This window comes from Mus caroli, chromosome 10 (assembly GCF_900094665.2).
Source record: "Mus caroli chromosome 10, CAROLI_EIJ_v1.1, whole genome shotgun sequence".
Taxonomy (NCBI): domain Eukaryota; kingdom Metazoa; phylum Chordata; class Mammalia; order Rodentia; family Muridae; genus Mus; species Mus caroli.
The window spans coordinates 37,138,255-37,160,264 of NC_034579.1; the positions used below are offsets into that span (position 1 = coordinate 37,138,255).

General features: G+C 46.7%; 1 protein-coding gene across 1 annotated transcript in view; it reads right to left on the reverse strand.

Moving 5' to 3' along the window:
• LOC110303781 overlaps positions 1 to 22,010 on the reverse strand; it is a 178,813-nt gene that overhangs the window by 137,520 nt on the left and 19,283 nt on the right. Inside the window, exons 2-8 of the mRNA XM_021174996.2 lie at positions 18,185 to 18,349; positions 14,210 to 14,282; positions 13,841 to 13,951; positions 6,480 to 6,593; positions 4,984 to 5,178; positions 3,615 to 3,753; positions 2,361 to 2,518 (exon numbers count right to left, since the gene is read on the reverse strand). Of these exons, the coding sequence (XP_021030655.2) occupies positions 2,361 to 2,518; positions 3,615 to 3,753; positions 4,984 to 5,178; positions 6,480 to 6,593; positions 13,841 to 13,951; positions 14,210 to 14,282; positions 18,185 to 18,321 (927 nt within the window). The 5' untranslated portion in view covers positions 18,322 to 18,349. The remainder of the gene's footprint in view (positions 1 to 2,360; positions 2,519 to 3,614; positions 3,754 to 4,983; positions 5,179 to 6,479; positions 6,594 to 13,840; positions 13,952 to 14,209; positions 14,283 to 18,184; positions 18,350 to 22,010) is intronic.

Sequence of the window (22,010 nt, forward strand, 5' to 3'; positions counted from 1 at the left end):
CACACACACACACACACACACACACACACTGGACTGCGACTATCCATCTTGGGAGCACAACTAACACTCCTCACAGCATCGCTCTAAGAAAGCCAAAGCTAGGAACTCTTGCCATGAGTTTTGTAACCAGCCTGGGGTTTGCTGGCTAGACACAAGCTAGCCATCAGTGAAGAGGGAGCCTCAGTTGAGAACATGCCTCCCTAAGATATCTGGCTGTAGGCAAGTCTGCTGGGCATTTTCCTAACTAGTGATTATTAGGTCTAAAGAAGGCCCCCAAAATGCAATCCTGCTGACAATGTCCTAACAACAGTCTGGGCTCAGCTCAGGATGACTCTGACTGCAGACGGGAGGACTGGTACCTGCGCTCACCATTGCTCGGGAATCTTATGAAGCACATTTCAGCTTGTCCATCATCTGCCTCCTACAGCCAACTACCACTGGCAATGAAGCATCTAGTTCCTGATTAACTCAAGCAAGCCTGTAGCAGATCAAAGTTCCCATGCTAGCTTCTCCCATGCTAGCTTCTAGACTGATCTGGCTCACACTGCCCCCCAGCCCCACCCTCACCCCCACCCCTGGGCTGCTACCTATCGCCTTAAAAACTTGGCAAGGCGACCAGCTTGCCATTCTCTCTGCACCCCGCCCCCAGAGACTGCATTGATGGCTTAATCCCCAGTAAACCATTCCGTCTACCCATGGAGTGGTCTAGCTCAATATTTCACTGCAGCCTTGCTTACAGTGAGGGTGCGTGGTCCTGGGTACTATAAGAAAGCAGGCTGAGCAAGGCATGAGGACAAGCCAGTAAGCAGCACCCTCCATCAGCTCCTGCCTCCAGGCTCCTGCTCTGTTTGAGTTCCTGCCTTGGCTTCCCTCAGTGGACTGTGATATGAAATGTGAGCCAAATAAACTCTTTCCTGTCCATCCAAGTGGCTTTTAGTCTTGGTGTTTCATCACAGCAATAGTAGGACCATTATAACTAGAACACTGAGCTACATAAAATCCTATCAGGAGGAGGAGGAGGCGAAGGAAGAGGAGGAGGGGGGAGGCAAAAGCTATACACGATTTTCCAAAAATCCAGAGGAATGAGATCGTGCTGGGTCTGTGGGCTTAAGGCACGTGGGTTACAGACCAAAAGCACAGTCGTGTAAATGATGTTGGAACGAAAACAAATCCAAGTGGATCTTCATGGTCAGTGTGCTATCAAGTAAGCTCCGCCCCCAGCACTGGCAGGGGGCGGGGCCAGGGAGCCACGGGTGGTGGGGATGGGGAGACAAAGTAGCAACTTCCCACCTCGAGGTCATTCAAATCCACCCAGGTTAGATTTGAGCCTGATCAGATCACCCAGCTGATTTTTATCTTGCAAATAATTTACAACTAGGGCTAACAAGATAGCTCACTGCTGAAACCGTTGTTGTTGTTGTTCTTGTTGTTTTAAGTTATAACTGTGAAGTTCTGTATCCACTGCCTCATCTTTCCCCCTGAAAGTAATTTTAATCTGGCTTCTGCTACTATGAGGTTTCCTGTTGGAAGGCAGCAGGATTTACAGTGGAAGAGGCCAGGCCTGCATCCAGCCGTATCATTCAGGACACAGTGAGTCCCAGTGGGTGGAACCTTTCCAGTATGTCAAGAATATTGCAACCAGGGCTGGTGATATGGCTCAGCACTGCTCTTCCAAAGGTCCTGAGTTCAAATCCCAGCAACCATATGGTGGCTCACAACCATCCGTAACGAAATCTGATGCCCTCTTCTGGAGTGTCTGAAGAGAGCTACAGTGTACTTACATATAATAAATAAATTATTAAAAGAAAAAAAAAGAATATTGCAACCAAAACACAAACAAACAAAACATACTTCAGTCCCGTCTTAGACTCTGAGCTGTAGATGCTTGACAACTCTCCCAGGCATGTCTGTCTAACCCTGGGCACATGTATATCTTCTTCAGCCCATATCCTCCTACTGTGTCTCTAAAATCTACAGGGGGGAAAACCCAAAAGGTAAAATCCCTTAGGCTTAGCTATCATCAGGTCTTGTTCTTCTCACGGAAAGGAGGCTCTTCCTAACAGGAAGATGGCTTATTACATTGTATATTATTACCAAGCGCATTGGCAGAAAAAAAAACAGCTTTGTGTCATGTGTGGCTACACACACCTAATCAAGACACTTGGGGGGTGGGGGTGGAGGTGGGGGAGGGCGGGAATAACGGGAGTTCAAGGTTCAAGGTCACCCTCCTCTACACAGCTACTTTGAAGCCAGCCCATGCTATATGAGATCTGGTCCCAAACAAACAAACGAGGAACTTTGTAGCAAATACTAAGCCTTTCTTCCAATCTCGGGTATTTATAGTAAGAGTGCATGTGTACCAAGGAAAAGAGTTCCATCTCTTTGGCTGAGTCGCTCAGCTTTTGCACGTCGTCTGGGATGTGGAAATGTGAGAGGAGGCGCCTCAGCTGAGGTTTTAGATCATCCCTGTCTGTCACGTGCTGAGGCAAGACAAACGCAGCATCTGTTCTCCCTGACCCTGAAAAATATCCAAAATCAAGAGCGAGACCAGTGAGTGGGAGGCGGGAGAGACAGCAGATGTCCTTGGAGAGAGCTGGAAGCAGGCCCTCTGCTGGTGGGGAGCCGTTTTGTTCTCCCCTGACCCTGTGCCAGCCAAGCCTGCACCTTTTTGCCACCCAGCTCCCAGCCCCCACAAGCTTTCCTGGGGAGGTGCAAGGACTCTCAATGATCTCAGAGCCCTCAGGAGAAACCCGCTAGAGCTCCTGCGATATTCTGTATACAACGGGAATGTCACTCAAGGGCACTGGGCAGAAACCTGACCCGACTTCTCAGTTCTCCGGAACACAAAAGGACAGAGAGACCGAAATTGATCCTGACGACTAAATTCTCTGGCAGCTGTGTAACAGAAAACCTGAACCAAGTCTCAGAAATCATTTCACCAGAAAGGATTGGTATGGCAATGGGTAAACTGAGGCGTAAGGAGGTGATATGCAGGACCAGAGTGACAGAAACAGGCCTGGAAGCCAGTTCACTTGCCTCTTAACCTACTAGTCGTAAAGATGGAGACAAAATGTCTACAGTCATGGCTACTGTCTTCCATTAGAAAATATTACTATCAAATTACAACTTATTACAAAGATGTGACTTTGGCATATAGGAAGACAGTGGTCCAAACAGGCCTTTCCAGTTAGTCTTATGTCAACTCCACACAAGCTAAAGCTATCTGAAATGAGGGAACCTCAATTGAAAAGTGCCTCCATAAGACCCAGCTGTTCTCTTATTTAGTGATTAATGGGGGAGGGCCGGCCCATTGTAGGTGGTGCAATCCCTGAGCAGGTGGTCCTGGGTGCTGTAAGAAAGCAGACTGAGCAAGCGATGGGCAGCAAGCCAGTAATCAGTGCCCCTCCACGGCCACTGCATCAGCTCCTGCTTCTAGGATCGTGCCCTCCTGAGTTCCTGTCCTGACTTCTCCAATGCTGAGCAATGTGGAAGCATAAACCCTGTCCTCCCCAGCTTGCTTTGTGGTCATTGTGGTTGTTGCAGAAATAGAAACCCTAACTATGTCACCGTACTCACAGCCTTCCACTCTACCCTAGTAAAGGCCAGTCTCTTACCTGAAACACTGGGACCCAGAGGACCAGGGGATGCAGCGTGAAGGTCGGTGACACAGGCTTTGCCATTTTCCTCACTAGATCCAGAGACTAGCTTAGCAGCTAGGCTCAGCACTCTGGAGATGGGCAGATACTGGAGGGCCTGGAGAGACAGACCCGAGAGGGCACAGGTCAGCCCAGGTTGCGACAGAGAAGAAGGGAGACAGGGATGAAACTTCAGAAGCCTTCCCCATGAGAGAGGCTGGAGCTGGGAGACCCGGCTGCCACCAACCAGGAAGCACCTCCTCTTCCAGCCGGCCCCACAGTGGTCATGGACTTGAGTGGGAAAGCACAGGTGCTCAGGGTGTGAGGAGAAAGACCCAGGTTTGTTTATTTATTTATTTATGTGAGTACTCTGTAGCTGTCTTCAGACACTCCAGAAGAGGGAGTCAGATCTCGTTACAGATGGTTGTGAGCCACCATGTGGTTGCTGGGATTTGAACTCAGGACCTTCGGAAGAGCAGTCAGGGCTCTTAATAGCTGAGCCATCTCTTCTGCCCCAAGACCCAGGTTTAGGAGCGCATGGTTGTACGATCACGTGACGTGACGGAGGAGAGAAAGAAGTACAGACCACAGCGCTGGCTGGCTCTGCAGAGGGAATGGATCCGGGTGACCACCAGGTTTCTTTGGGGATCCTCTAACCTCACTTAGGGCATCACCCTCATAATTCTTCTTACTCCATACTGTCCCCTGACCCCCAGCCCCCTTTGGCAGTGCTGGGGACAGAACTTCCTGGCCCTGCTCAAGCTATGGTGCATATTCTACACCCGCGCTACTAAAGCCACCTTAACTATTTACTTTATTACTCGTCATTATTTTCTGAGACAGGTTATCACTGTGTATAAAGCTAATCTTTAACTCACCACAGAGACCAGCTTGGCCTCAGAATCAAGGATCTCCGGACATAGCCACTGGGATTAGATAACGCCACCATGTCCAGCCCAGCTCTGCTTTCTAACCTCATCACATTGTAATAGAAATTTACAAATCCCCCCCACCCACCGCACGCCACCACCCTTTCCAAACAGCAGGGGACCCTGTTACTTTTTAGCAAAGGCCAAGGCTTTGCTGCATGGCCCAGGACAAGCATCCTGACATGATTTCCTCATTACATTCTGCCAAGGAAAAAAGTGTGCCGGAATGGAAGTCCCTGAATCCTAAGACACCAAAGGGAGCAAGAACTGAATGAATACCAAGCAGAACGTGAGCGGTTTTCCTGAGAGAGCCAAATGGCCAGAGTGTTGGCTGGGGAATGTCTTCCCATGTCAGGGCACCGTGCTTCCACTTCCCCTTCCCCCGGGCGTGTGTACCGGCACACTAAGGGTCCTACTACCTGCAGGAAGTGGTGAATGGTCCTGAGAGCGTGCAGGTGACACACTAACCACCTGGTGTAAATCGCCAGGTCCTCCTGAGTCACCAGGTCGGGACGGTTGTCTTTTCCCATAAGGAAGTTTTCTCTAGCAACTGACAGTCTTTCTGCTCTCTGAACCGAGTCGTTGAACTCCTGCGTGATGTAGTCAACTTGTTTCTGTTTAAGAGAGATACAGACACACCGTGGGCTGTTGGCAAGCGTTGTTCTCTGCAATGCTGTCTGGGCAGCAAATAAGGGACTTTTTGAACCCCCCCCCAAGTTCTTCTACAGTTTGGATTCAGTTGAGAGAGGCAGTGTCTTACTCTTCCAACTCTGAGGGACAGCAATTTAACAGTGCATGGAGGGGGGGTGGTTGGTATCAGGAGTCTACCTCTGACCTTCCTATCTTGGCCAAGTCTACAAGAAAAAATGCACATTTTCTAGGTAAAAATTATGTCAAGGCTCATTTTCAAAGTAGGAATCTTTTTGGCACTGTGACACACACCTTTAATCCAAGCACTTAAAAATCAAAGGCAAACCAGGTGTGGTGGCACACGCCTATGATCCCAGCACTTGGGAGGCAGAGGCAGGCAGATTTCTGAGTTCGAGGCCAGCCTGGTCTACAAAGTGAGTTCCAGGACAGCCAGAACAAAAAAAAAAAAAAAAAAAAAGAAAGAAAGAAATCAAAGGCAAATAGATCTATGTGAGTTTGGGCCAGCCTGGGCTACACAGTGAGTTCCTGGACAGCCTGGGCTATATACTGAGCCCCTGTCTCAACAACAACAACAACAAAAGTGGGAATCTTTGTCTTCTGCTACTTCATGGCAGAGCACAGGAGAAGGCATGTCCCTGGGTTCCTTTCCTATCTTTAGTTGTCAGTCTCTTTTAAAAAGAAAGGCAGCCTGCCATGTGTGGGGCCTCGCTCGGGCTTGACTACCACGTTCTCCCACAAATGGGCCTTGCGAGCGTGTTGGGAGTTAAGTGAACATCCTTAACCAAACACTGCTTGTCCTCTAAAGAGGCCTTCAACCCAGCAAGTAGCTTCAGGGTAAGCACAGAGAGCTGTAAGGAGGACATCAGGGCCACCCTGAGCAGCCAATGGGTTGACCGACGTCACAGTCACATTGTCCTTTACAACAACAACAAGCTTGCTGACCGTGTTGTTTTATTTAGAAAATACATATATAAAGCAACTGGAGATGGTTCCGTGGTTAAACGTGCCAGCTGCGCTCACACAAGCAGCTCCTAGCAACCCGGCTGTAACTCCAGTTTTAGAGGGGGTCTTCTGCCCTCTTCTGGCGTCCATGGGCATTGCATCCATGTGGACTAAAGTGTGCACACACATAAACACATTAATTTAAAAAGAAAATAAAAGTCTTTTTAAAATTACATACATATATCACATATACATATGCATCATTACATATGCAATGCACAGATACATGCCCTCCCACCGGGTCTGCTCCCTGGCCCCTTACCTTATAAAGAGGGTAGAGTTCTTCCATGGCCATACTGGTCTGGCAGAGCCTCTTCCACCTCAGCACGTGCAAATATTTACTCTGGCCCAGCTGCGTAATTCTCTCTGTGTAATACTTTACCAACAACAAAAATAGGCACTTAACAGAATATATTTATAGGAAGGAGGCTGATCGGGAAGGGAAGGGAAGGGAAGAGAAGGGAGACAAGAAAAAGCAAAAGCAGAGCCAGTTCTGGCGGCACTCAGAATGCAGGGGAGGCAGGTAGGTCCCTAGGGCTCATGACCACTCGACCTTCCCTGCTTGGTAAACTCCAAGAGAGAACTCCTGTCTCCAAAGAATAAGATCAACAGCACCCAAAGTGCGACGCCTGAGGTTTTCCTCTAGGAAACATACAAGCACACACATGTACCCATGCACACACACACATACCTAAACCTGTGAGTCAAAAAAGTCCATTACAAGTAAGATTAGTGGCTCAGAGAGGTGGCCCTCTGGGTAAGGGAGCTCCTTGTGCAATCGTGATGACCCCGGTTTGATCCCTGGGACCCTTGGGGAGATGGGAGGCAGGAAGTAACTCCATCAGTGTTGTCCACCGTCCCCCACGTGTGCACCACGGTGCGTTCCAGAACACATACACAGAGTAATAACAAAAAAGAAAAACAGTAAGACTATAGTTTATAAAAATCAGACTGAAAAACTTTGCTTACAATTAAAATAAAAGCAGTGGCACATTCCTATCACCCTCGTGCTCAAGAGGCCGAGGCGGGAGATTTATGAGTTTTGAGGGCAGTCATGCAGATGTCTTTTCTATCCAGGGATAAAAATGACTCTGTGAAGAAATGAGTCCTGTTGCATTCTTTCATCACGAGAATCTGATAGAATACCTGAGGCAACTGTTTTTCTGTCCCCGGCAACATAGTGCCAGGGTCCCTGGGGAAAAAGAACCACTTGTCATGGTTCCCGAGAGCCAAGACGCTCACTCACGCTCCTGAGACCCAGGAAGGAGAGGAAACGATAAGCAAGCGGAGGGACCTCTGAGTTCAGGAGAGATGACTTTGAAATGTGAGACGCGGAACCCGGAGTTTGTGGGCTGCGGCACTGGAGAGGAGGAAGCCAATCAGAGAAAGGCAGGCTCGGAAACGACCCCACAGGTCTGTTGTTGAGTACCTAGCCAGGAACGCAGCAGGAGACGCTCCAGGAGGCTGTGTAAAGAATAGCTGACCCCCTACAAAGGCCAACAGCTCTTAACAGATTCTTACAGGGCTGGCTGCAGGCTGTTCAAGTTCCAGCCACCAGGGTGAAGGTGTCCCTGGATACCTGAGACATCCAACACCAGGGCTCTAGTAATAAGGACAAACTGAGCCTAGAGTGAAGATTATCCCAAAGCCACACAGGCAGCCCTGAAGGGAGTAAGTGGATATGTGACTTAAAAGCTTCCCAGAACAAAGTCCAACACTTGACGGGAAACACAAAATCTACGACATCCGATAGTGAAGAGTTGATTATTTTTAGCATTCATTTATAAGTGATTTTATAAACTACAGTCATTCAAAGCAACAAGGAAAAGATCTATGGGCGGAAGAACAGTTAGTGGGAAGAAGACAAGAACCGACCTAGTTAACAAGGTCAGCAAGCCAAGTGTTTAAAGGCCTGAAGACTGAAAGCAAAATGTGAATGCAGCTTGAAGAGAGTCTAGGAGTCTAAAAAATAAATACACGTTTGAAGCAAACACGGAACCGACAAGATTAGAAGTACATCAGACTTTGCATGAAAAATGTTAGGAAACTTAAACTGGGACTGGTGGAAGTGGCGCACTAGAACAGAGGAGGCAGAGGCAGGGGATCTCTGAGTTTGAGGGCAGCCTGGTGTACAGAGTGAGTTCCAGGACAGCCAGGGTTACACAGAGAAACCCTGTCTTGAAGAACAAAAACAAGAACAAAAGCTAGTAACCTTGGAGAGCAATGGGAACGTCACAAAATGAAGTAAGTACCAACTGCAAACAAGGATACAGCCGAAGGGAGCAGGGTCTTGGTCTTTACGAGGTGATAGGAAACACTGTAATGGATGTGCAATTTAAGCAACGGGAAGAGGACGCAGGCAGGATAGAAGGTCTCGGAGCTGGGCTTAAACTCGGGAATGAGCTGCACTCTCAGAACCCAGAAAACTCTGTTTAAAGAAACTGTGCTTAAAAGTTTTCAAAAGTTAAGAAATGCTCTCGCCGGGCATGGTGGCACACGCCTTTAATCCCAGCACACAGGAGGCAGCCTCATGCTGGCTGTCCAGGGTCACGAAACACACACGAGGTCAGGGCAGCAAGAGGGAAGAAAAGGAGATTTTTACAAAAAAAAATCAGGGGTGTGTGTGTGGGGGAGGGGGGAAAATAGCAAAAGGCGTTTGCTAAGAAGCAGCAAAGGGAACCAAAGATAATGTTATGCTTACTGCCAAGAAGGGCCAGAAAAAAAAAAAAAGAAAGAAAGAAAGAAAGAAAAAGAAGAACATAAGAATTAAAGAAAAACTAGAACAGAAGAGATGGGGGCATGAGGAGGAAGAGAAGGGGAAGGCAGGAGAAGAGAAAAATAGGCCCTAGACATGCCCAGCCGGACCTTCCTGCTTCCTAGAAGACGCTTCATTGTGGAAACCCAACTGCAGACCACCCACCAAGGGACTCTTTAGAGGCCTAGAGCCGAGAGCCAAGGAGAGCAGTGTTTTTATTGAGAAACTGAAGGCTGTCCAAACGAGGAGAGAGAGAGAGAGAGAGAGAGAGAGAGAGAGAGAGAGAGAGAGAGAGAGAGAGAGAGACCCTGGCAGCACAGGTGTTGCTGTCTGTGTAAGCACCTGAGTAGTCAGGGAAGTGTGGCTTCCAAGGCAGGAGCCAAACTGAAGATCTCTCTCTACTAGCAAGTGGGGTCCTTGTGCGCTCTCTCACCTAAGCTTGGCTGCCTCTGCCCTCACTTTTGCAGGTTTGGGGCAAGAGAAAGACACTCTCCACCTCCCAGTCTATTCTTCTGGCCCCCCAAAATGTTTAGTCTTTTTGACAGCTCTTTTTTTTTTTTACACAATGTTTATGTACAGGAGTGTTTTGCTGGCACGTGTGTCTTTGCACCACAGGTGTGCATTGCCTGAAGGCCAGAGAGGGCATTAGATCAACAGGAACTGGAGTTACCAACAGTTGTGGGCTGCCCTGTGGGTGCTGGGAATTGAACCCAGGTCCTCTGTAAAAGCAGTAAAGTGCCCTGAACCACTGAGCCTCCAGCCCCTAAAATGTCTCAAGTCTTGGAGAGATTGAGAAAATTTACTGCAAAGGCCTTCTTTACAAGTCATAAATCAAACGCCAACTCTGTCATCTGGCTTGGCCTCCACTCTGAGCACAAGACTTGGACAGCTTAGAATGGAGTGATTAGATGATTCATGAGCGAAAGGGTTGGGTCAGCGTTGGCCACGCCATCTCCTGAAGCGCTTGGTGCTACCCTGCACAGTTGCTGCTGTCTGTGCTGAACAGACACACAAGTCCATGATGAGGAACACTGGCGGCCATGTTTGAAGGCCGCCTAATCCAGCATCTATATTTTTCAGCATCATGACTGCTATGATTTGGACCTTAACGGTCTCCCACCAATACTGTGTTTTGAAAGCTCAGTCCCCAGAACAGCAATGTTCAGAGGTGGGCCTTTGGCAAATGAATGGATCAATGGGGCTCTGACCTTATCAATGGATTAATCCATTTACGGATTCAAAAATTAGAGGCTTGACAGGGCGGACCTTTGTTCTAAAAAGTGAGCTCTCTGCTTTGTGGCAACCCAGAGGTGAATAGCTTCCTTCTGCCCCATCTTCCAGCTGTGTTATTCTCCCTCACCACAGGCTAAGAAACAATGCAGCCAGGTGTGAACAAAAGTTGCTTGAAAACAAAAAGAAAATTGTACGTGTTACATTGAATCTTCCAGGTGGCTGTCTAACTGACAAGAACTTCAGTGGCTGTGGAGAACTGGAATGTTGCAAGCCTAATTACAACTGGTCTTGGGCTACTTTTAGCTTCTATAATAGCCATTCCCGGCTCATCTCTGCGACTGACCTTACATCTTTGCGACTATTGGGTAAATCCTTTGGAATGTACAAATGGAAAACTAGTTTCCATTGCCACGCCCACTCCAGTGGCGTCTACATAACAAGTCCAAAAGCTTGGCCGCAGTCCTGAGGCAAAAAGTTTCACGAAGCTGGTCTCCTGGAGGTCCTTGGTGTTCTGTAACTTAGATGTGGTCCAGATTTGTTCTTGTGATAGTCAGTGGAGGGTTTTGTGTGCTTTCTTATTGTTTTATTATAGGTGCCCCCAAGGAATGATTTGACACATAGCCAAGTTAGATTGGACATTGTTTTCTGGCCTCCACTGGTGTCCCAACATCCTAGTCAATCCTTGAGCTGACCTTGGGCTTGGAATCTCATAAGAATGTTACTTATTCAGACAAAATCCCTCCAGGGTTGAAAGAGAGTGAAAGAAATCAGGCATTGCAGTTTACTGGATAAGAGTTAGAATCTCAGGGCAAGTTCAACAAAGTAAATTTAGAATTCTCATTACAGTCATGTATGGCAGACTACATTACATAGTAGAAGAAAGTTGGTGGGCTCCTCTGGTAAATGGAGGTTCCCCACAAACACTTAGAATAGCAGCTGAATCACCCCCAGATGCAGGAATTTACAATGGTCTAGGAAGAAGGTGGGTTGTGGTTTAAGAAGGAACTGGAGTATCGTGTTATTCACAGAAAGGTTAGCAAGAAAGGGACATCCCTGGTGCATACTTTCACAAAGCCCAGAAGAATAGCATAGGTAGGTGTTTACTAAGGGACCCCTGGTGGTGGGTTACACAATAGACTAGAATTGTGGCTAGGGTGTGAAGCCCTTGTACCTGGAGCATAAAGCCCTCACACCTGGCTTCTAAGAATAGCTGACTTTAGGTGGAGCTGATTTTATCTCAGTTGTAACTACTGCCTGGTTCCTGCTGCTTTTATGTATGCATTTTTCTGTTTTGTGTAAAGAGTCATTATGCATAGGATGACTTCAGTGTATTTTGGCTGATGTATCACCTAACTTCCTTGTTTTCTTCGGTAATGACTATATAAGTCTGATGCTCGCTTTGAGAGATTACACTTAGATTCAGCACTCTCTTGTGTTCCTGTCTGTTTGTCACTCCTTGGTCACCTGAGTACAGGAACCTTGGTTCTCCCCAGGTTGAGGGACCCTGACTGGGTTTGCCCATGGCATTTCACCAACCAAAAGGCTAAAAACACCGCCAGATAGCAATCAAGACAAATAACTGAGATTCCCCCCAAGCTGTAACTTGCCTACCAGTGTATTTGAAAGCGTCTTGATTTGTGACTTTTCTTTGTTGTGTTACTATGAGAACTTTATGATGTCATTACCATGTTGGAACAGGGAACTTGCGAGACCCTGACTTTGTGCTCCTGGGCCATGGTCACGCACATCGAGTTCCATAAGAAACCACACCTTAGTCCCTTCCAGGTGAATGCCGTGAGATTTGCACAAGTGACCTTGGAATGAAGCCTCTGATTAGCAAGCCAAGAGACATCTTTCCTCATTTGGAAATAATAAATAAATAAATTCGCAATCCAAAAAGTTAAGTCTAACTCCAAGCAAGAGAAAAGCAAAGAAAATCTCACTATATATTATAATAAAACATCTGAAAATTATTAAAAGCTTAAAACAGCCAGAGAACAGGAAATACACTGTGTTCCGAGATAGAATCCATTCAAGTCACAAGAGAATAGAGTAGCGCCTTTAAAATAATGAATGATAAAAGTTGTCAGTCCAGAATTCTATAACCAAGAAAAAATAGCTTTATAAAATTATAGAAAAAAATCATTTTTATAAAATAACAAAAACCATGAGAATGTGTTCCTGGCAGGCATGAACTACAAGTGACATTAAAGAAAGCTCTCCAGATGATACAGGAATGAATATATTATGGAAATCCAGGCTGTTCTAGAACTTTTCCAACCTTATCACTGTTGACAATTGAGACATCATAATTCTCAGTTTCAGGATGTTCTGTGCGGTATAGTGTTCGACATCATCCTTAGCCTCTGGTAGCTAAACATGAGATGCTCCAGTCGACTATGTCCACTGCCCCCAAAACTGTGGAAACCAAGAACATCTCCAGACACAAATATCTCTTATCCCTGCCCTTCCTCTCCCTCCACTGTGAACCCTGTTGCACAAAAATGAATGGTGAGTACCAGGAAAACAGAAGGAAGGGAGGCAGGCAGGGAAGGAAGCAGGAGGGGAAGCTAGAGGGAAGAAGGAAAGGAGGTAGGGAGGAGGGAAGGAGGGAGGGAGGAGGGAAGGAGGGAGGCAGGCAGAGAGGGAGGGGGGAAGGAGAGAGGCAGGTAGGGAAGAGGGAGGGAGGGAGGCAGGGAGGAGGGAGGGAAGGAGGAAAGAAAAGAAGTAAGAAAGACAATTATAAAGAGAGAAAAATTCTAAATGAACAACATTTTAACTTGCAAATAGAATCTCATTATCTTCTGTGATTAACACTAACTACTTACTAATGAGCTAACTTTTATTTAAGAGGGAAACAACTCATCATGGACTACCTTAAATGATTTAATAGAAGTGACGAATAAATCATTTAAAAACTTTAAATACTACATGATTATGCAAAGTTGAGAAGCTATATAAAAGTTCAGGGGTGTTTCATTGTCCTGCAACCTAAGCTTAGGGATGCTTCTGTCTTTTATTCGATCAATATGATCAATATTATCAAATGTGCATACATAGTTTTAATTATTATCACAAGATGAAGTAATTCCTTTGCAAAAACAAAACAAAACGAAACAACACTTGATGGAAGGACAATAGTCTATCAAATAGCAATCTACATTGATTTGCTTTTCGCTTGACCGTAATAAGGCTGGCTGGTTTTCTCCCTTCCTCTCTCCTTCCCTTCTTCCCTCCTGTCTCCATCTCTCACTCTTATTACAATGTTGCAGGAATTTTAATGCAAATTATTTTCCTACTTTGAATTATTTTCTTAAGAGTGGTTTTCAGAAATAAACGTGAATTTGTTTTTTGTTTGTTTTGGCCTTTGGGAGGTGGAGGTTGTCTTTTTCCTTGCACAGTGGAAGACCGGCACAAACAGTATTTAGGCAGACCCGGTCAATCTCTTAGCCCAACAAGTTTAAGCTGAATTTAGCTGTGAGAACGAAATGATCTCTGATGAAGAAAGCATTTACACCAAGTCTGCAAATTACCCCTCTCCAGAACACTTGCCCACAGGATCCACCTAAAAGTCAGCTTGCTGATTCCTTTCTAGTATACTCCAAGTATGTTTTCGGATTGCAAGATGACCCTACCTGCAACAGAAGCAGAGGAAGGTTTTCCGGTGTGTACTCTCGCCTTAGGCAGCTCTCTAGCTCCCTCTTCAGGACATCTGCCTGAATAACAAGGGGCTTGGACTCAGCCACCTAAACCCAAACAATGAATGAAGTTTCAAACATCCTCAATCTACCAAATTTCAAATGTCAAAACATCCGATCTATCTAAGGATACAATCATTTGCACTTGCTTAGCTTAGCAATGAAAAGGATGTGGGGCTGTTTTGTTCAAAAGTATCAGCTGTTTGCGGGAGTTGGGGGGCGGGGGGAGGAGCTTTTCCTGCGAACTTCTCCCTTGTTAGCTAAACCGAACGTGTTTTCCTGACTCCTCCCATGCCCCCCTCTCACCTGGAGAGTTCTCTTCAGAGCCGCTTCCCGTTCGCGTCTAAAGTGAGCAACATCCTTTGGTATTTGAACGGAGCTGCGGGAAGGTTTGTGCAACAGAAGCTATGATAGAGCAGATAGCAGGCGGCCAGCCTGATCGCTGTGACCCTTCCCAACCTTTCCAGAATGAATGTCACTCTGGCCCCATGGTGAGGGTGGGTATAAAGGCCACCCTTTTCTACTTTGATATACCTGATCTCTGCTAACCCTTCCCTGGCCAGTTTCTTTCTCCTCTCAGAGTCTTTCCTCTGGTTTACCCCAGTCCCCTACTCCAGAGTGCAGGGAGGGATGCTGGAGAGTTAACCCCCCTCCGAAACGCGTGTGCGCGCGCACACACTTGTATTCCTTTCAGAGGGGAAATCTTGTGTCTGACACACAGTGTGCTTATCAAACCTTGCTGTCTTTTTAGTTGATATAGAACACTGACACTTTAATCACTGAAACAAAATGTTTTCATTTTTACGTTCTTGGTGGGTTGTTGGAAGGTAGAAACGACATGGAACTATCAAATGGGAAATCCTTTAGAAAAATTTTATCCCCACTTGCTGCCTCAGGAACACAACTGGACCCTAGGAATCACGTAGCAGACATGGAGGATGGGCTGTTCAAGCTCAGAGAAGGGAGTCCTTCCCTAAGCTGGACAACAATCGAGGAGTGGAGCTCGAGGACAGAAGATCAGCGCTGTCCCCATGGAGCTCAATGGGCAACGTGAGGCTTGGCAGCCCTGGGAATGCCAGAGGACAGCAGCAAAGCAGATTCCTAGCTTGCAGCCCCTGGCCAAGGAGCCACAGTGATATTTCTAAGATACACTTGAGGGAGCCAGAGGGACATCGCAGTAAGCTTCGTTTGGTATTGTCCGCTTGGCCCCAAGAGTCCTGAGATAATGTTGTAAAACGCACTGGTAATGTGTTCCCTTGTTGGACAGTACTTCTGTTAAACGCTCTGTTAAGAGACTGGTGGTGTAGCTCAGTGGCTAGAGCACTTGTCTTGCATGGGCAAGGCCCTGGGTTCAGTCTCCAGTACTAAGGGACGGGAACAGAAGGCAAGAAAAGGAAATACATGTTCTCACTTTGACAGCATAAACCATAGGACTGGGATGACACGGAAAAGATCAGTAGGGTCACTGGACAAGGATGGCCCAAGCCAGCAAGTCCCTAGGGCCACAGAAGCCTAAACATCCACCTGGACACTTGGTGTCAGGTTTTTAAAGCTGGTATACTGGCTGGTTTTGTGTGTCAACTTGACACAAGCTGGAGTTATCACAGAGAAAGAACCTTCCCTCGAGGAAATGCCTCCATGAGATCCAGCTGTAGGGCATTTTCTCAATTAGTGATCAAGGATGGAGGTCCCCTTGTGGGTGGTGCCATCCCTGGGCTGGTAGTCTTGATTCTATAAGAAAGCAAGCTGAACAAGCCAGGGGAAGCAAGGCAGTAAAGAACATCCCTCCATGGCCTCTGCATCAGCTCCTGCTTCCTGCCCTGCTTGAGTTCCAGTCCTGACTTCCTTTGGTGATCTACAGCAATGTGGAAGTGTAAGCTGAATAAACCCTTTCTTCCCCAACTTGCTTCTTGGTCATGATGTTTGTGCAGGAATAGAAACCCTGACTAAGACAGTTGGAGACAATCCATGCCTTATCTCTTTCCCTAGACCTTGGTGGAGAGGGAGGGGAGAAGGAGAAATGGAAGGAGGGAAGAGGAAGAGCAGGAAGAAGATCTTGAGAGTAAAATCAGCCATCAATGACAGGTATGTTGTCTGTTTTCTGAATCTTCATGGAGCAGAGAAGCAATGACCCACAAGGCAGGGACGCAGCTATTGACAGGAAATTGCAGGAGGTTTCCCTTGCATTCTTGTCTCTCATCCTTGATGTGCTGAGAGCCAGACAGGCACGGGCTTGGCTGCCCAACTGTGTCTCTAGCTATGTCACTCCTCTCCGTTAACCTCAATGCACCTGTGGGTGACCTAAAGGAGGCGGGCGACCAAGCGTAAGCAGCCAGTTCACAAGAAATGCTCTTAGTTCAGCAAATGCTGCTCCTGTGATATTTGTCCACTTATTCAGAGGGCATCATGGACACATAACTATTGCAAGGTCCAGGGCTCAGGGTGTTAAATGAGAAAAGAATGTAAAAATTTTTAAAAATTAAATAAAGTAATTGATTTTTAAAAAAAGGAAGAAAGAAAAGATGGGCAGAGCAGACAAGGCACCTGCTATGCAAGTGTGAAGGTCTAAACTGGTCCCCAGCTAGACTCGGCGTGCACGCCTGCATCCTGGTTCTCCTAATGGGGAGATGGAGATGGGAGGGCTCAGAGACAACTAGCTAGGCGTACACAGTAGCAGCTGAAAGACCTGTCTCAAACGGGCAGAAGGTGAGGGCTGACACTCTCGGCTGTCCTCTGACATCCAGCCTGAACTTACACGTGCTCACACACAGCACATGGGGATTATGGAGGAAGAACAAGGAGAAGAGGGACCATTTTCAGCTGGGTGATAAAAGATTTCTAAGTGATCCACCAGAGTGGGCATTTACGTCTGTTTTCCTTGGAGCTAGTACCACACCTAGAAAACAGCATCATTTAGATTCTTCCAGATGGCTACAGTGGAGGGTGGCTTGGGTCACGGAGAAATATAAATATAAATATTCCATCACTGCTCTTTCAAAGTCCCTTTAGAAACCTTCCTGTCATGTGGCACAGCCCAGAGTCCTTGTAGGGCATAAAAGTTGCGATATCAACATTTATCTCTGGAATGTCATAGTTTTCAAAATAGTGTGCATTGTCCAGTGATCTTATGTGGTAGGACAGCCGCTTTTGCATCATTTGCATATAAAGGATCAAGAGCATTGTTGGCCTGCCTGGTCCCAACATCCCTCTGCCTCACTCCTCATCCTGCATCTACCTCAGACACCAAGGAAAACCTCTGGACTGCCTGTTCTTAAAATCCACTTTGGAATGAAGTCGAAATGTGTAAACATACGATCATTCCCTGATCTCCTCCCGACACCTCTGGCCATCCACACCACACTTGCTCAAACCAGCAGGTTTCTCGTAAAGGCCTGGGCTGGAAAGACTCAGTGATCCAGGTCCTCTGCTCCTTTGAAGCAACTTGATGGCTATGAGCAGCAGGAACGACCACCAGAAGGGCTCCTGACAGAACAGTGTTTCGCAGAACCCTCCGCCAAATATCTAGCATTATGTCAGCTTTTAAGTGTCTTACCAAGCGTCATTGAGCAAAATGAAACTTTTCATTTATATAGTAGCTTCTGAAACTTAGGAAAATAGCGTAATATTTTCCCACTTTGTTGGATAAGATGTTGCTTACAATCTATCATGACTATTCTTGACATAAAAGGCGCATGCTCCATGGTATACTGCCTTAGCGCCCAGATCTCATCTGCGATGGTTTGTATGTTCGTGGACCAGGGAGTGGCACCATTTGGAGGTGTGGCCTTGTTGGAATAGGTGTGACCTGGTTGGAGTAGGTGTGTCACTGTGGGGTATGGGCTTAATTCTCTCACCCTAGTTGCCTAGAAGTCAGTCTTCCACTAGCTGCCTTCAGATGAAGATGTAGAACGCTCAGCTCTGCCTGCGCCATGCCTGCCTGGATGCTGCCATGCTCCCACCTTGATGATAATGGACTGAACCTCTGACCCTGTAAGCCAGCCCCAATTAAATGTTGTTTTTTATAAGACTTGCCTTGGTCATGGTGTCTGTTCACAGCAGTAAAACCCTAACTAAGACATCATCTGATCTTCGCAGCTAAGCAAGGCTGGGCCCCATTAGTATGTACAACGGGGGAAAGACATTGAAAACTGTCACTGTGTGTCATTTATCTGAGCTGGACATGACGTTAACTGTTTTTGAAGCAAAAGCTCGGGGCAGAATGATCATAGGATGGGAACAGGAGGGAAACATCTCAGCAGCCCCACCTGACACTGAATTTACCTGAAGATCCGGTTGCCTGTTCCTGGGAAGAGTCCCTGTTCTTCTACCTCAGTCTTCAGTTCACTGAGCTTCACCGCCAGCTCCTTCTCCAACAGCACTACCCTTTCTGTGGAGGAGAACTTATACACGCTGTCCATGGTTTCTATGCGGCGCTTTTCTGAATCTCTGTAAAAGAAGAGCACGAGGCTCTTGGTACGGGGGTGGGTGGGTGGGGTTTGCTCCACTCTTTCCCATTTAGCTCTTGAGTAAACAACACAGAGATATCAGAATATATTAATTAATAAGCTGTAAACCTATTATAACCCAGCTAAGCTATTAATAACCACGTATATGCCCTGTTACTTGTCAACTGAGTCTTATTTCATGCGTGTCCTCAATGAGAGCTCCTATTGGCTATGTGATCATGGTCCAGTCTCATGATCCATCCTGCCTCGAGGCGACCACCTCCTTCTACCTCATCTGTCCTTCTCCTGGTCCCTACCTGAGACCCCCTTACTCGATACTAAGTTCCACCTTCCTCTCTCCCTTTTCATTTTTTTTCATTTACATTTCAAATGCTATTCCCAAAGCCCTCTACACACTCCCCCCACCCTGCTCCCCAACCCACACACTCCCGCTTCCCAGCCCTGGCATTTCTCTGTACTGGGGAATATATGGTCTTTGCAAGACCAAGGGCCTCTCCTCCCATTGATGGCTTGACTAGGCCATCCTCTGCTACATATGCAACTAGAGACACAGCTCTGGGGGGGGGGGTACTGGTTAGTTCATATTGTTGTTCCTACTGGAGAGCGATCTTTATAGCACATCAATCAATACAATGCCCATGGCATTGTGCACAATATCATTATGTCAACAGAAGCTTTTGCAGCACTCTTTCGGCAGCTGTGGGGCTTTAACCAGCTCTACATTGCAGGCCAGCTTTTTGGAAGGTGCTGCAACTGCTTTTTGTTTTTTGGTTTTTTTTTTTAAGGATTTACTTATTTATTATATGTAAGTACACTGTAGCTGTCTTCAGACACACCAGGGAGTCAGATCTTGTTACGGATGGTTGTGAGCCACCATGTGGTTGCTGGGATTTGAACTCAGGACCTTTGGAAGAGCAGTCAGGTGCTCTTACCTGCTGAGCCATCTCACCTACCCCGCTGCAACTGTTTAAATTGCATGTATTTATGTAGAGATGAAGTGTGGGCTGGGGTGTGTGGGCCACAATATATGTGTAAACATCAGAGGATGTCTTTGTGGAATCGGCTTTTTTTTCCCTCTACCTTTTACATGGGCCCCAGGGAGATAGCTCAGGCTGGGCAATGAGCACTGTTACCCACTGACCCATCTCAACAGCCCCTACCCCTGCTTTTGCAATGGAAGGATTGGCCAGATAGGATGTAATTTCTGATGCAATGACCGTTTAGTGAACAGCGGGGGAAAGTGGGGTAGAGTCCCCAATGGCCATGCATCTTTGTTCAACTGGGCTAGTCTTCAAGAATGTCTGCCCAGCTCTGACGATGGAGGGAGTTGATTAATGAGATGCATGCTCCCTGCTCCACTTCTGTGGTCTCTGTAAAGATGTATGGGGATTGCACGCGAAATGCTGTGAGCGACAGCAACAACTGACTTCTCACCAAACACACAAAGGGTGTGAACAGCCTCACTCTTCCAGCCTGGGGTATTTCTCCATAAGCATTTTTGAAGGCATGAGCCTCTTCTGTGCCTGGAATCCCAGGAATGGAGAGTCTTAGCGTAATTGTGACCCCTGCACATTTAGGTCTAGAAGACTTTTTAATTTTGCCTGTCTTCAATCCAATTTTATTATTAAGTAAAAATTGTTTATGATTTACCATCCCACTCCAATCTGCCCAATTCAATGTAATTGTAATTGTAAAACTGTTAGTGCTAATACTTAAAAACTGCAAATTGACAATGTGATCCACAAGTTCCGGGACCCATGAATTACAGGGGTTTAGTAATAGCTTCTGCTGCCTATACCTGTCCTGGACACAGGAGTGGTGTCATTGAAAACATTTAAACTTTCCCCCCTTTGGACATTTGTAAGTTTCTGTTTCCTCCGCCCTTTCATTTCTTCCTCCCCTCCCCCACCTATATCAGACAGGATCTTACTATGTAGCCCAGGCTGGCCTCAAACTCCCCATCCTGCTTCAGCCTCCGCAGGTCTAGAACACAGGACTGTGGTACTGGGCTGGTCTATATTTCTGAATTCCTTTCATGTATATTTTTATCAAGCTAATCTGCTATCATTTCAACAAATAATCTATGGGGATGTTTTGTGCAGAGTCTTTCTTGGGGAGCCTACTTATTCTTTTTATAAATATTAAAACTGGAATCAGGATCTATTTCAGACTAGATTGCGAACTGCTGAGCCATATGCTTCCCGAGTTTGGCTCACTGTGGGGGCTTAATAAAATGCACTGTTATGGTTCTCTGCAAAGGCAAATGTCCTTTTGGGGAAGATCAGCCACTTGGCAGCATCCTTTCCAGTTGGGCAAACAGGTCCACAGCTGCCATAGCAGCTGCATTCCAGCTGCAGCCAAGAGCCATTCCGATCCGGCTCCCCGAGGACAGGCGCTCTGCCTCCACTTCCTGGTTGGTTTCAACACTTGACAGCTTTGAAACAAGAACATCTAATCCTGTGCTGTTTACTTTCTTCATGGTCAAGTACGGTATTCAGAAAACCAGCCCGAGGAGAGGATCGCCTGACAACTGACCGTGAAGTAGAAGCAGCTCAGAGGAGGCCATAGCTGCTGAGCGCCTGTGCCTAGCTTGAAATAGACAAACAGCTGTCTATTTGTGGGAGGAGGCCAAGCATGGGTAACACGCCTAAAGCACCTACTGAGTGTCAGGAAAGCAGCAGGATCTCATTGAGTTCCATGAAAGCGAGTCCCTTGAGTTTCTTCGGTAGCATTCCTACTATGCTGTGATTTGGATCTGGATGTATCCCAGACCTCACGCTAAGAGGCTGGTCCCCAGGAGGTGATGGGGACTCCAGGAAGATGTTCTACCAGGAGGTAGTAGCCCCTTGCCAGGTGTGCCTTGCGGGATATGTGCTAGGACCCAGCCCAATTCCTCTCTCGGTTTCCCAGCTGCCTTGAGGCAAGCAGCGCTTGACTGTGTACTTCTGCCACCATCGTTCTCAGTCCCCACTGACCCAGAGCAACAGGGCCAAGCAACCGAGATTATAAACTTCTGAAACCGTGAGCCAAGACATACTTCCTTCCGGGCTGGAGAGATGGCACAGCGGAGCCCTGACTGCTCTTCCAGAGGTCCTGAGTTCAACTCCCAGCGACCACATGGTGGCTCACAACCATCTGTAATGGGATTTGATGCCCTCTTCTGGTGTGTGTCTGAAGACAGCTACAGTGTACTCAGATAAATAATAAATAAATAAATCTTAAAAAAAAAAGAAATATTTCCTTCTTATACTTCTTATAAGTTGATTGTCTCTACCTCCCCACAGTGACAGGATGGGCACGTGCTGTTTAGGATTTCTGTATTCACAGTTACTAGCAGAAGTGGTCTGTGGTTCTATCATAAAGGTTTTGATAGACCTGAGATCCAACGCAGACCGGCTTCATGAAACAAGTCCTTCTCTGTACTCTAAAAACAAAAGTTATAACTCATATTATTTCCTATTAAATGTCTGGGACAATTCATTTTAAAATGTTAACCTTAAGGTTTTTTTATAGGAGGGGTTTCAATTACAGATTCCTTTTTTGTTGTTGTTTGTTTGTTTTTTGAGACAGGGTTTCTCTGTATAGACCTGGCTGTCCTGGAACTCACTTTGTAGACCAGGCTGGCCTCGAACTCAGAAATC